General features: G+C 41.2%; 1 protein-coding gene across 3 annotated transcripts in view; it reads left to right on the top strand.

Annotated features, from left to right (window-relative positions):
* The window catches only part of CENPU (centromere protein U), a 427790-nt gene that overhangs the window by 351582 nt on the left and 60644 nt on the right, over positions 1–15564 (top strand). For all 3 annotated transcript variants that reach the window (XM_069199521.1, XM_069199511.1, XM_069199530.1), the window contains one exon: positions 8785–8832. In XM_069199521.1, coding sequence (XP_069055622.1) covers positions 8785–8832 — 48 coding nt within the window. The remainder of the gene's footprint in view (positions 1–8784; positions 8833–15564) is intronic.

Here is a 15564-nt window from a genome sequence, read left to right as displayed (position 1 = left end):
CTTATACCTATAGGTTTCCAAGAAATGCTTGTTTTAGGCTGATAAATGTTTACTTCGTACATAAGGCGTATCTCACTCCTGACAGGATTGTTCGCCTTTTTCGAGCCGCCACTGCGGTGTGCCCTAGATGTGGAACATGAAACACTGAAATGATCCATATGGTGTGGTCTTGTCCTGAGCTAACGGACTATTGGGAAGAAGTGATCAGTTGCATTAAAGGCATAACCCAGAGGCCCATACCTCGCACCCCATTGGCGTGTTTGTAGGAGGGTTCCCTCGCCCACATAATTGCAAAACAAACGCCAGATTTGTGGACCTAGCACTGGTCTTGGTGATTGCATTGGAAGTTCCTGCGGGGTCCGAGTGGGGGTAGATGGAGAGAGGACCTACTTAAGTTGGCTGGATATGAAAGTATGATACTCTTCAGGGAGGCAAAACAAGGAAGGGGGACATTAGATGGGGCCAAAGCGTGGGACCACCTAGTGGATTGTCTCAAAAATCTGGACCTTGACACACCTATACATTCCCCAGTTCAACCATTACAAACATAGGAGGTAATATTTTAATAGCTGTAACTACAATACACTAGAGGGGCAAAAAGACATGCTGGGCCAAGCAACTCTGCCTACTGCTTAAAGATGCAACACCGCATTACATAGAATTCACTGCATTGGCTGGGGCTGGGCTGAGGGTGGAGGGTTGGAAGAGATGTAAAGGCAGCACTTGAATGTTTGGATAAGACTGGAGCGGAATTTGCGTCACATGTACCCCATGGTACATTACTGAATACTAACTATGACTAGCTCAAAGGTAACAATTACGTAATCTTACAATGCTGTTACACTCACTAGAACAAAAGGTGTACAGTTTGTTTGAATATAAACAATAAAAATGTTTTTTTTTTTAATGAAAAGTGCATTTGTTGCCTTTATATGGCACACAAAGCTTCACATTGTGACGTTTGCAAAACCTTTCCTTCTAAGACAGGGAGGGGAACCTTGCACTGTATCTCCTGAAAAAAGACTCTGCCTGCCAAAGGAGATTACTTCTTCTCTGGGAAATATTCAGTGAAAAGTGCTCCACAAAGACCATCCACAAAGCTGGCAAAAAAAAGGAAAAATATGGAGTTTGCAGAGCTAGAATTGTTACATAAAATTCCTTCACCTCCTCCCCCTCACCATAAAACTGAGTTTTCTTAGAAAAGAGTAAAATGTAACAACCAGCACGAAAATCCAACTCTCTTGAAGGCCTGTCAACATTGCCATCCTCACTGTTGACGATGACAAAAGAAAACTCTATTGTCATCGACCATTCCCTTTATGATGTCTCCTTTGGAACCAATGATACAGGCCTCATCAGCATCAACAAAGAGATCTTCGTCAACAACAATGGCACCTTCGACTTAAAGACCGTTGTTGACGACAACAGTCTATAATCATACCAGTGTTATTTGCAAGCTTTCTTCATCATTGACAGCTAGACAAGCAACAATATCTAGCACCTCAACTTCAAAACAGCTGATGTCATAACTCTCAATTCCAGTCAACTTCTCACCATTAAAAGTGTTTGAACACCTTCCTGTTCTGATTTTGAATCAGAAATTAAGGACTGATATTAGTGACTAGGACGACTGCTCGGCTGTAGCATAAATTCATAAGCAAAAAGATCTATGCCATGTGCCTGGGTATGAGGAGTCTCTCTAAGGAAGAGGAGGAATATCATAAGTACGAATATAAGCCATAGACATTTACATCTACAAATCCTCTACCATTTATGTCCCTCAATGATAGGAGTCTGAGGTTATGCAAGTGTGTGTTCCTTTCATATAAACACTGCTACAGATGATGGATACTTTTCAAGGACTGCCTCAGCTGCCTGTTGGACAACTGTGTCACCACCAGCATCACCCATGACGTGCCACATGTGCCAAGGCTGACTGTCTCCATCACCTGCACGTCCTTCAGTATTGGAGACACCTCCACAGCTTTTTTCACAATTTGTCCCACTGTCACTTAAGGACTTGGGCAAACAAGACACCTACTTTTCTGATTAGCTAGGAGATCAAGAATGATGTGAGTGAAAATGGGAAGATTACATCTTGCCGAAGGAAAGAGACAAAATGGCTATGTAGGCTGACCCCTCTGGGCGACATAGCTCGCTATCATGCACTGATGAAAGAGGCAGCAAGGGAATGTAATCTCCCCATAGCGACCTTCCATGCAAGACCAGAAAATCTATACCGATACTAGACTATGTCAATAAGCAAGAAATTAATGAGGTTGTCAGCCATTGTTAACATGGTAGTACTGTGCCTAGAGAAAAAATGTAGGGCCCTAACCTGTCAACGGCCCATACAAAATTGTATTGCATCACTTTTGCAGTGGCACAAATACGTGCAAAGAATCCAGTCACACCTGCATCTGCACCTCATGACAGGTATAGCCAACTGACACTCAACCTGGGCCTTAGGGTCAGTTCAATAGCAGCATCTTTAATCAAAGCTGAAAATGTCCTGGCTATCCATGGTTGTTATAACCGCTATGGATGTATCCAATGCAGGCTTACACTAGCTTGCAGGAGCGACATTCTTGTTGAGACAGAGGTGGCTATGCTCCATGGTCTTTAGTCAGGAGATCCGATTGAAAATCATGGGCATGACCTTTGTCAGGTAAACTTGTGGATAACATACCACAGAAATACAAATATGGACAGTGACACAGTCTAGTACTTTATGTGAGTCCAGACGTTTGCAGGCATTATAGAGGGATTCACCCCATAGAGTAGTTAAGAGAACTTCAGACACGGTAGCTATAACCACGGCTATTCAGCTGGCAGAGTCCGAAATTAAAGCTATGGCAGGAACTCTAGGTACAGGGCGAGTGTGTCACAGCCAAGCACCCAGAACTTCTAGAAGGGAGCTTGACTTTTCTGAGCTGTTGAAATCACCCCCCACCCAATGTCCCAAAATCGTACAGTCTGATGGAGAATCTCCCTTTTCACACTCGCTTGAAAGTCCATAACATCGAACCTCTGGGTGCTACAGATTGTACATTTGGGATATACTCTGGATTTTGTACAAAAACCACAGAATCATCCACCCAGAAAGGGGCACCATGTATACCTTCAGGAGCTACAACAAGAGATTCTCTTCCTACATTGAAAGGGAACAATGGAAGCCATTTTGGAATCGGGAAGTAAGCCAGATTCTAGTCAAGATTCTGAATTAAAAAAGGAAGACTGGACCCCAGAGAATGGATTTCCCCAAGAAACGGTCCTTTTGGATAGTGACCCTCCAGCAAGTCTCATGATGGTTTAAGAAGGAAAATACCATACCTCCCTGTATCTTCAGAATGCACATTTCCTCATCCCCATTCAACAAAACTACAAGAAATATTTATGTTTTTCAGTGGTGAGACAGCAGTACCAGTCCAACACACTCCTTATCGTAATTTGATCTGCACTGCAGATATTTACAACATATTTAACACCTGTTATTGCCAACAGGGTCACCAAGTATACTCATACACCAACGACTGGCTTGTCAAAGCTCCTTCAGAGCAAGAAGCAAATGACTCTGACTGCTTGCATCAACTTGTTCAACAACTTTGCCCCGACTCTAAACGGAGAGAAATCTTCCACCAACAAAGTAACACGACTCCTGTTCTTGATAGCAATCCTGGACACGTGGATGCAGAAAGCCTTTTCTTCTGCAGAGATGATGGTAAAACTACAGGCAGCAGTGAAAGTATTCTGCTCCAAACAAATCATTTCTGTCAGAACATATCATTCCTGTCTAGGCCTCATGTCCTCCTGCATGGTACTGATACATTTTGGCAGATTCAAAATGAAGCCCATACAGCAGGAGCTGGACCATTAATGGAGTCAACTAGAAGGCTCATGGGATGATACAGTCCAGGTGACAAGAAATCTTAAACAGGTGCTATTCTGCTTGAGATTCCCATGAAACATCAACGCAGACCTCCAATTCCAATCCTCGACAAATAGAATAGACTTGCCCATGTATGCATTCATGGAGGGCTGAGCAGCCCACATACAAGAAACCAGAGGCCTCTGGTTGGACATGGAGATGTTCCATTCTAGTATCCTGGAGCATTGCTACAATTGATACAGAGACTTGAAGATGTCTGTGCGTCCCTACACATCCAAGGCAGAATGCAAAGATTCTTCCTCATAATCTCAAGTCACTTATTCTTGCTGCTTGGTGCCTGCCCATCTAGGGTTTTGCCATGTGGGCATTCCAGCAGACTGCACAAACATTATGGCACAATCACTCTCATCAGCAAATACCCTGTAATGCCATATGAACGTGTTTCTGTGCATAGTGCACATACATGGGTTTTAACCTAATTGCAATGCAGCCCCATCTAGTGCTTCCATACTTGCTGGAACTGGCCAAAAGAGGGCTGAAATACGTAGCAGTAAAAATCCACCTCGCAGCAGTTTCAAGATTGAGGAGAATTGAAGATTATAACTGCCTTTTGTATTGGGATGTTACCTTTGCTAATAATGGGACTAGAATCTCTTGCTTAATTAAATCAGCTATTACCGGGTGGATCCCTTCCTCCGCCTCAGGCTTCAAAGGGTGTTGTGGTATTTTTTGTGGATCTACCTTCACATTTACTGGTTCCATTGAAGAAATGAACCCCACATCATTAGCTCCTATAGACCACGGAGTGGCAGGTACCTGCAAAAGCAATGCAGGTCAGTCTTGTAACAAAACAATGGGATACATAGTTTTATGACAGTATGAACTGTCACACAGCAAAGCAGGCACCTAACTGTTCTTGTTCTTGAGGTATACTTACGAACACTGCATCTGGAGTGCAGAATGCTGTACAGTTAAGTATGCAGAGGATATCTATACCTAACACGTTTTTCAGAACCTGTTAAGTAGAAAAGAATGTGTGTTGTTAATAGATCTTATGGCGATCGTTCCATTCCCTATCCCTCTTCCTTAAGAAACCTCTGCAAGTTCTGCAATTGTTGGGTCATCAGTTTAGTTACACATTTTCTTTTTCTCCTGCCATGCACCACAGTGGTTTGCAACTGTCACTAGTTCTAATAACCTTTTATTTTGTCACATTATACGTTTTGTATTCAATTAATTCTTAACATTTGGTAACAGCCCTGTACAGTTTCCCAAACCATCTCTGTCAGACAGGCTATGCCCGAATATCTGTCAAACACATCCTTGAACCTATCTAAATAATCAGCAGGAGCCTCGCCATTATTTTCATTGCAATTAGAAATCAGAGTCCAATCTGTTTTTACTGGATATCTCTTTGGAACATCATTCAGTAACGCATCCTTAGCAGCACTCAATTCTCCCTCAATCCATGGGTCTGTTCTTGGCCATGAGGACTTTTCCACAACTTCTGTCTCACTGCACTACCTTCTTTCATTCTGTTTACCGGCAGTCACACAGGCTCTGCTCCATGTTCGGGTGCAACTCTAACTGCACCCCCTGACTCCATCAGCCAGCATGGGGAGTATAGTCCATAAATCCTCTTTCTCTAATTCCAGTTTCTTTTTTCTACTCCTGATCAGTGTTCTGGGGAAATAGACAGGGAGGAGGCAGAGCATTTGGAGCACAAGTTCTTACCCTATGTTTGAGGTTATAAATTTGGTACTCTAACTTTTCCTAGGTATATTTCATGCTACGAACATGGGATTCATGCTTTCACCTATGTGCCTCCTCATGCCAATCCAGGAAACGTGCCACTGTTCAGCATTTATTTTATTTTTGGAGTCTTTCAATCTTTCTGTAAATGAGCTAATCTTTCTATGTCAAAGGTCCCATGTTCGGAAAGGACTTCTTCCGTCTTAATTAGTGAGCACCACCCACTTTTTTAATAACCTGCAGGTGTGCTTGCTATACTGCTTGTACATAGTGTGGGTGGGGGTTCCTTTTGATTGGTGGCACACTACATTTAGATCGCTCACCCCCATCATAATTGCCTACAACCTTTGATACTCTGGAGTAAAGGAAAAGGTTCTGCAGACCTTGTGCCTGCAGCTCATCCTGTTGAGTAAGTGAAGGAGGGAAATGCATAGTGGGGTTAGGGTTCTCCTCAGTTAATTCTTCTAACTGATCTCATTGAGTGAAGTATCATGCACTCATAACCAGACTTCCCCTTGAGTTCAACAGACCGCCAGTCTTGCCCAGAGGGGCTTATGAGGGGGTCAAGGCGACAAGATCAGTGGGTCTCTTTCTCTCTCTCTAACTTTCATCCTCCAAAGGTCTGTGCTTTGGGGTCTGTCTCCTGTCTATCTTCATGCTTGCTGCACTTTTCTAGAGCCCTCTTGCTGTATACCATGGGATCTCACTTGTAATGTAAGGTGGATTTGTAGAGAGCTGCTTGTCGCCTGTGAGGGTATCTAGGTACTTGTGCTATCTTTCCTTCTGGGTCCTCCTGTTCTCACCTACCCAACCAGGTTTATTTCTTTCCCATCATCTCCTACTCTGATGGAGGCTATTTTCATATTAGTTTTGACAGTACATTAGCAACAAACAATGCATGCAAAGCTGTGAGCAAGCGGTAAGTGCTGTTAGACTTTTGCCTTAATTTGGTTTGATCTGTGTTTCTGCCAGTTCCCATGCTAAGAGCCATACCGTTCTCCACCCTAGTTCCCCCCGCCTAGGTTCCTTGCATGAAGTCTGGTCCAGCACCCTACTGTCTCTTTTCAAGGAGACAGTTTCCACCGCCACAGTGCACCATCTATGAAAAAATATACACAACATGTGGGAACGCTAAGTCCAAACAGTGTTTAAAGCAAAATAGCAGGCAAAAAAGCAAAATATCACAGGCATTTGTCATGTCAGCTGAAGGACTCACGCTAGAGAAATGGTCAGCTGGAGCAACGTGCTAAAACATGCAACTTTTGATCTAGTATTTCTGTTTGACACATACAAGTCAAAGTGAGATGGTCATGTTAGCTTCCTCAGAAACCTATGTAACATGGCAGGTGTCTTGAACCTTCCTCTGAGGAACCACTTGAACAGCCTGGTAAGAAAGATAGCATCGATATCCACAAATACTGACTTCTCACAAAACCCTGCTTCTTTTGCCAAGTTTGAAAACAAGGTTGTACTTGCTAAAATGTGCAATGTGCTTCACAAGACATATTGGCTCCTGTGCCTACCATGGACTAACTTAAGTTGTCAGTGAACACAATACAGTATACAGCTTTAGATCAGAGCCAAAAGATTGCTTTCCTGCTGCACACATCCATGGTAATGTAATAAGTTTCCACTCACTCCTTTTTATTAATATGATGCATATAATAATTTCTCTTCACACATACTGGGTATAATATAGCACAATAAAATATTATCACAGTTGTATTTTGAAGTGTGGCTGCATTACAGTGCACAGGAGGAGGACTTTATACAAGAACCCATGTCTGTAACACATGAACTACTGGGAGACTACATAATTAAGAAGAATAAAATATTCAGTTTATTGAACTGATTAATTTGCTCCTCCTACATATGTTTGAATCTAGACTAGATTTAAACACCAGTGAGGAGGAAGGTGTGTATAGGGAGAGCACAGACTGTGTCTGGCATATTTTGTTTCCGAAAAAATTTAAGATTATAATATTTTAGCAATTGTAGTGTTTTGTTTGGTGTAAAGGTTAGGGTAAAACTTAGTGTTAGAGGAAAAGTTATATCCAGGGCTAGAATAGGGCAATGGTTAAGGAATTGAATGTATTACAGTTAAGTAGTGTGGGTTAGGGTACTTTACACCATGAGTTAAGTTAGAGATGATCAGCATAGGACTTGATAGATTCATTCAGTATTTTTAGGCTGGCCGCTCACTATACAAATGTTTTTTTCTAAGACTCAGTGTATGTAAATATATTTATCTTGTGTGGATATACTGAAAATCTGGCTTGAATCTCACCTTCCTGGCCCTGCACTGAACACATTATACACCATTGGGCTTTAGGACTATTGCACTCTACAGGATGGGCAACTACCTTTAACATCAATATTAATTCTTCCAAAAAAAGAACATTTTTGGAACGTTTAACTTTTAGTTTCAATATTCTCTTTACATAGGGCCGGTAAAATGAGAAACAACTGTCAGTCTGTTAAAAGTAAAGCACAAAGACTTCTCTTATGATTATTTGCCAATAGATTTAGTCTCAGCAAATTATACAAAAGTGAAATATGTGTCGACTACAAGTGTACCATTGTGTTCTTTCAAATGTTCATCTACTTGTCCTTTAAATGTGAGTTCATTTAGTAGATAGGCCAGGAGGATACATGCTTTACTTTCTAATGCAGCATTTCTAAATTTGAAACATACATTCACATTTGAAGTTTGTACTTTGAAAATGTGGTTATTAGAGGTGGCAAATTAGTTGCCAGTTCGTTGTTTTTGTGAACTTGCTTATTGGTATTTTTGGTGTATTATTAGTGGTCTGTCACTCATTTAATTTTAAACCAAGTTTTATAGTTTGATTTTTCTAATTACTAAACTTGCATTGAAAAGACACACAAAATGCAAACTTTGACGTATTCTTAATTAGTGCATTCCGGTTTCATGGTTCGGTTTTTCAATACCATTGACCACTAAAGTTTAAAATTAGGAACTAAAAATGTATCTCATTGCTCAGTTGGGCCCTATATTAGGGCATATTTATGGTTTATATTTGTCCATAAGAGTTCTGTGTTTAATCACATGCCTTTGTGTTCTACCTTGGTGCATGTTTTACCCTTTAGATAACCAATACGTTTCTTGATTTTGTATGTAGATAGAAGAGGTCCAGAAACTGAAAGCTATACAAAGAAAAAACACAAAGGTACGTTGCTGGTATGGCCATTATGAACACATCCTAAGCATATGCAATTTTAGAAATGTAATATTGATATCAACTACAAAATTTAGTTGGTATCTTATAATTTTTATTTTTTATTTTGTTCGCGGGTTCTATTGTAAATGCTTTAAATGAGTGGGGCACTCTTAAAATCTTGTGTGAGTGAAGTTTGTTTCTTGACACTTAAATCAAAAGGTTCTGAGGATTGCTCTTCTAATGACAGACCTGCATGATTCATTATTGGTGGGTAAAGAGCTACCTAATAGTGTTTACTCACTTGAGATTGTTGCAGAACATCGCTATCCCCCTGAAATGGTATCTGATATAAACTCATAAACCAATGTAACATTTTTATCTAAGTTTCACAAGAACTCTGAAATCAGAACAAGTTTATTCTCATAAATGTAATATTTTTATTGATTGTAAAAACATTGCAAAAAACTTGCATATGTCAAGCAATACAAGTGTGCTTATAAACCTCAATAGATCATTAGACATGTCTACCTAAATTGACAGCAGTAAAGTGGAACAGGGAAAATAATGGCTGGTTTAAACCTTCAATATTCCAAGGTTTGTCTTTTGTACCTGTTTATTTAGAAAATGGTACCCTTAGTGGGTGTAATGTCCTAATAAAAGTATAGCTCTTTCACCTAAGGCTAAACCAATTTTCAAGGAACCACTCCTCATTAGAGGCCAAATTCAGAGGAGAGGGCAAAACACAGTATAGTTAGTAGCTGTAGGCTGTAATGCTGTGTTACATTAGGTGGTTAAGTGGAGACAAGCTGTATAAGGTGGCATTTAGACATTTCTTGAGTACTGTGGTAGTGATTACTTCTGCATAACCATATGCCCACTGTAGTAGCTCTCAGTATAGGTCTTGTTGTTTAAACTTGCCTTTTTAATCTGGTTAGAAAAATCACTTACAATTGACCATTTTACCCAAGATAGTCTACCCTTGCTAGATTTCTAATCATTACAAGTTATTATATTTTTTTTTTACATTTAAATATTATACAATGTGCTCGCTGTCACTTTAGAAAATAATTTGCCAGAAATCTAAGACAATAGTTTAACCTGTAGCTTCTAGAGCAAAAATATTTTCTAAATGAGTGGAGATGACTTTGCATCTGAGAGCTCATCCCATGAGCCATTTTAAGGCAGATATATTTTTCAGTATTTGTTGTGCACCGGACTGCCAATAATTGAGGGCTGGTTAGAAATATATGCAGAATACCTTCCTTTGAGAACTGTTATAGAAAAATAGCGTTTCTTCACCAGCAGGGGATCCTCACTTGACTTATAATGAGTGACTATATATAAGAGCTCTAGGCAGAAGGGTAGCCCGGATCCTTAAATGGGTGTGCGATCTACAAACACATCTTTTCCCGATGGATAGTCATGAGCAATAAAATCTGCTGCAAAATGATATAGGCCTCTGAATAGATAAAGGACTGCTTTACCAGAGATCCAGCACCAACCTTGCACTGCACAAATCCATTCTAGTTGAAGGCATTTCTAAATATATTCATCAAACATTACTGTTTTTTTACTTTGTTATGAAACGAACCCTGGTTTGAGCTGATTCCACTACACCTTTTTATTGATTCTGGCAAGCTGTTTCCTGTGTTCCTTCAGACATTCATCAAATGGTACCAATATGCGAGTCCTTTATTACATGATGAATCTGTGAATGGAAGGTATCCTTTAAAAACACGAATTACGTTATTTTTGTTTACATTTTCTCATAGTTACACTTTCTCTCTGAATTTCCTATTCCAATTTTTTACCATCTATTCTTCAGTTCTCTGGTGTCTGTGGCACACAGAATTAAGTTGAAACAAGTGTAGTTTGCCATCTTTATTGATGGAGGACGCCACTTCTGGTGCTACCAATACCATTGCATTGGATGGTGGACTTGACCAGAGCTTCTCCGATGCCCTCTGCTTGTTTTGTAAACCTTTGGAGCCCAGTCTACACCATAAGCTATCTACCTGTACTGGAAAAAATAATGAAGACAAGTAACTCACTGTTTATCTTTCCGTGTATATGTATTGGTATGTATATAGTGCAAGCCCAGCCAGGAAACAATACAGCATTGTGCATTACTTGGCAGAATGGGAGGCTATCTGCAAGGTCGTGTATATCAAGTGGGAATTACACAAATACATTTCACACCTTTTTACACACAGGGTGGTTAAGTGATTTGTCCAGAATCACACACTGATGTCAAGCTCCAGGGCCAGATTTCGAACCTGGGTGCCCAGGTTTCAAGGTCGGCAGCTCTAGTAGAGCTTAAACACAGCTTTCAGGTCCTTTTGGCATAGCTGGTGCATTAAATACTGGACCATAATCGTGTTGATCATCAGGATCTGCCTCTGGTTTCTTCATTTTTTTGGGTGGGGGGGCTGCGCTGTTTTTACACAGTTCGATGCTTGCCCCCATTTTAGGGAGGAGTTGACAATGTTCACCCAGAAGGGGGTAACTGTGCCACTGATCTCCTTGATGAAGGAACTAATAGGAGAGTCGGGTCCACACAATAGTGTTCCGAGTTTTAACGGATGGGACTTCTTTGTATGAGGAGCACAATGTATTTTATTTCAGAATGCGCGTTAAGTTGGGCTTCTGTTGTCAGGATGTTACTAAGTGAGAGTTCAGTATTTTTCACTTTTTCTGCAAAGAATATTAAGAATTCTTCACATTTTACCTTAGTAAGTATACTGTTGCCCTCTCACACTGACCTCTCTCAATCTGCAGGGCCTAGTCAGGTGCCTCAGTAAGCTAGGGATGAGAAGCATCCTCTAACGTGCACTCCACCCACAAACTCAAACATCCCATCTACATCCTCACACCCCCACTTTCTTCCACTCTACAATCAGTTCCTCAGTCTGGTGTGGGACCAGTATTGTGTAGCCTGGCACATGAACTGCCCCTCCCTAACCACAGCCCCCCTAACTTTCCACCAACCTCCCTTCTCTCTGCATGAGCACGGTCAACAACCATCTCCATGAACTACTTACAACTCACTGACCCATCCTCACACAACACCCCACAACCTTTGGAACCCCCCATCCTGCCATCAGTATGTATATTAAATATTACCTTTTTATGACACTCTGAAAAAATTGCAGCTGGCTTAAGCTGTGTCATCTCACGTGTGCCTGGCCATGAAGATGGGATGTGTGAGAATAATGTACTGGAGTGTGTTAGTCTGTATCATTTTACATTTTCTCTTAGAGCAAGACACTAATATACATCTTCAGGCAAGCACACACACTCAGAAAAAGTAACTATGCAAAGTTAGTTGGCAAAATAACATATTTGTGAATACATATTTTAAAAATTGAAATAAATATAGGGGGTATGATTTTTGATTATAAGTTGACTGTACTTTGGAAGGGGATAAAGAACCTGAGTTGAAGGAGAAATCTTTAACTTGTAGGGCTTGGGGGCAAGATAGACAATGGAAACAAATATGTTGGGATCTTCAGGGGACAAGTGCACTCACATCGTCCAATGGGGATAATGAAAGAAAATGCACATTGTACACAAAGAAGTCCAAAGTTCCAAAGTAAAATTAATACCCAAAGGAACATTTCTCCTCGGTGGTGTCATCCCACGGGAGCTTAGTGGCTGAATTCCTTTCTTTCTGTTGCTACTGGCCCCTTTCTTCCCCCACCACACCCTTGGCTGCCTGCTTAAAAGGAAAGGTGAAAAGAACAAAATATCATTAGAGCATATGTTCACTAGTTCATGTTCTTAAAAAGTGACAATAGTAAATGTGATTGAGTGACATTGTCACGTGCTCCACCACTCCCTTTTGCCATGCAAGGTCATCTGCCCACATGTTACTTTTAAGATTGGGTGACTAGGGTTAACGGGGATGTAGATGAAGCATGTTACTTACCCCTCAAACATTATCATTTGTCTATGAGCTACCTACAGAAGTGCCACCTTAGTGCATTTGATGTAGGTATTTAATAATACAACACAGTCGACCTGAATAATAAACTGTGACACATGATTTTTCATTTCAACTTTCTCTGTCTGCGACCATATGATATAACATTAAAAACATTTGATAATAAATGAATGGTTTCTTTATTTACATTCATTTATGTACACCTTTTGAGGGGGGGGGGGGCATGTAACCATGGATATAAGAAGACATTACGCATGAGAAACGACACTACAAAACTTCCAGTTTACAGGTAAAATAATATTTTTTCTAAAGGGTATTAGTTACCACTTTGCTGCTACTTGTGCTCCTCCATCTGAGAGTGGAGGGCCAGCCAAGCTATTTGTATGATCACAGTGTGCAGTGGAGTAAGCCTGAGGTACAGAGACTGGGGGTGGGAGGACACGCTGAGCACATCCTGCACCTTCGGTCTTGCCCAGGGCTCATGGCGCTTGCGACTCACCTTGGCTTTGCGGGTGTAAACATCACTTGCAAAGCAATGTCTATACATGTCTTACCAGATTTCAAGACATTCTGCATTGCTTAGCTAAATTTTTGGACTCCCATCAAGCTGAGGGTATTTTTGAAAGACCGTCTCCCAGATACCCTCCTGTGAGAAACTGGGGACCTTCTCCTCCTTATCCTCAACCATTTTTGGGGGTTTGGTTAGAGGAGTATTGTCTGGCAGCCATTGGATGGATCAAGAATGGCTTACATTTGGTTCCTGTATGTAATATTGTTGCGGCTGGGGGAAATCCCTGCCTCTGCTAAGGGGTTATTTGCCCACATAGTGGAGGTGGATTTAGGTGTAATAATCGGGATAAGGGTACCTGTATTGACTTGCAAGGCAAACTGTCGGAAAATAGTGCTGCGTGTGCGCACCAAGGAAAGGCACCATGCACATCAGAGAAGCAACCTATAGCATCCAGACAGCTTACAGGTTGATCAGGTACCATGGGTGTCTTGGATACATTGTGTTCTCTCTGGTGTAGTGGCTAAAGTGCCAAAAGGGTGCAGTTTATGGCACCTAAGACCCGGGAGAAGTTGGCAGTATCATAGAATTCCCTTGTCACTCATTGCTTTGCCGCCAGTGACTGTGTAATTGCGATAACCTAGTGCCCTTGGCTCTTGATGCATCTGAGTCCTGACTCCTGCACCATGATTGGCTCGCCTGTAAGATGCCTGCCATGTTCCACGTTACCCTCTAGAAACATCCGGTGGGCCGGAAGTGGAATGTAGGCAGTATTTTGACTCATGCAAGCATGGCTTGGGAGTGAGTTGTAGGTAAAATGTGCTCCTGCCCAACAGCATGTAATCATGTCCGCCTCCAAATCTGCCCAACCTTCAGCCAATTTCTTCCCACTTAAAAATGCTTCGCTGACTTTCCATTGGCAAAAGGTCCATATTTAAATCTTTATGCTGAATACAAAAATCCTTGTCCAGTATCAGCCTCTATTATAGCCAGCCAAAAGGTCCTGCTGTACACGCCAACAGCTCTTTGAACTCCACTGATCTTAACTTTGTTCTCATCAGTCGCAGCTTTTGAAGCCTCATGGGCCGGAGGTTGCTCATTCTTCTATTTGACAGCTAAGCTCTGGAATTCGCTTCATCCAGATCTCAAGAAATTCTCATAATCTTCCGTTGAGTAACAGCACACTTTACATTCAATAGTCCTATTGTGTGAGAATTTTTCTCTAAAAGCCTCCCATTTTCCAACCACTCCGTCTTGCACCACCCATGCTTTTTAAAAGCTAAAACCTTTTTTTCAAATGTTTCTCTGTGTGCTGTTAGTGCTTTACTCTGCCTCCATTTTTTCTATAAGACTTACTTGGACTTTCAGTGATTGGATTTGTGTAGTGTGTGACTTACTCCAAGGCTTGGCTGGACGGTATCTCAGCCTGTTTGGTCAGTAACACTACTGTAGTAGATGTGGGTGTAAATTTGCTGTGAATTACCTTACTCATGTGTATGTATATTTTTTCTATTTGTGTTTGCTTCCCTGCTCCCCCCCTTTTATTTTTTCCTGAACTCCTCCCATTTTTCAAACACTCCCTCCTGCACTGCACACATTTACTACAAAAATGTATACCTCCGCCTAGAAAATTTGCCACATTCAAGAAGAAGAACTCTGTGTATAAGAAAAAGGGCGGGAGTAAGTTATCTCTTCCCACATGTTTGTGAATATTGTTGGTGAGTACCTGAAGTCGGTTGATTTATTGCAAGTAGGTCTACTTTGGCTGAGACATTGTAGATGGTTGTGTTTATGGTAGTGAGTCTAGGAGGAATTTCTTGATCTTGGTGGTAATTTTTTTAAGAGTAGGAAAAAACAAGAAACTTGACCTAATATCTGTGGCAAAAATTGTAATGGTGACAGAGTTCCCTTTTTGAGATTTATAATTGGTTGTATTGCGGAGGAGTGTTACAATTCTTTCTTCATGTTGTGTGTGATAGGAGCTGAACTTCAGGGCTGGTCCTTTAGAGGTGGCAGCAGCCTTGTTGTTATGTTCCACTTCAGGGCAAAAGAGTCAGGTCTCAGCACCTATTCTTGTTTTTGATTATAGAAGTATTGGTAGACAATCCCTCATCTTTCATAGAGGTGGGTGTTAACCGTGAGGGTGTCTGAAGCTTCTTTTTATTATATTTACAATTCCTGTAATAGACTGGGAGAGTAGCTATCCCTTCATGTTGTATGGGATGGGTGTCCATCCTTGGGGGTGACAGATGTGTGGTGAAATCTGGTTCTCCAACTCTGAGCTTCAGTG

The sequence above is a fragment of the Pleurodeles waltl genome, chromosome 1_2 (genome assembly GCF_031143425.1).
Source record: "Pleurodeles waltl isolate 20211129_DDA chromosome 1_2, aPleWal1.hap1.20221129, whole genome shotgun sequence".
Taxonomy (NCBI): domain Eukaryota; kingdom Metazoa; phylum Chordata; class Amphibia; order Caudata; family Salamandridae; genus Pleurodeles; species Pleurodeles waltl.
This window is presented reverse-complemented; position numbering and strand designations above follow the sequence as displayed.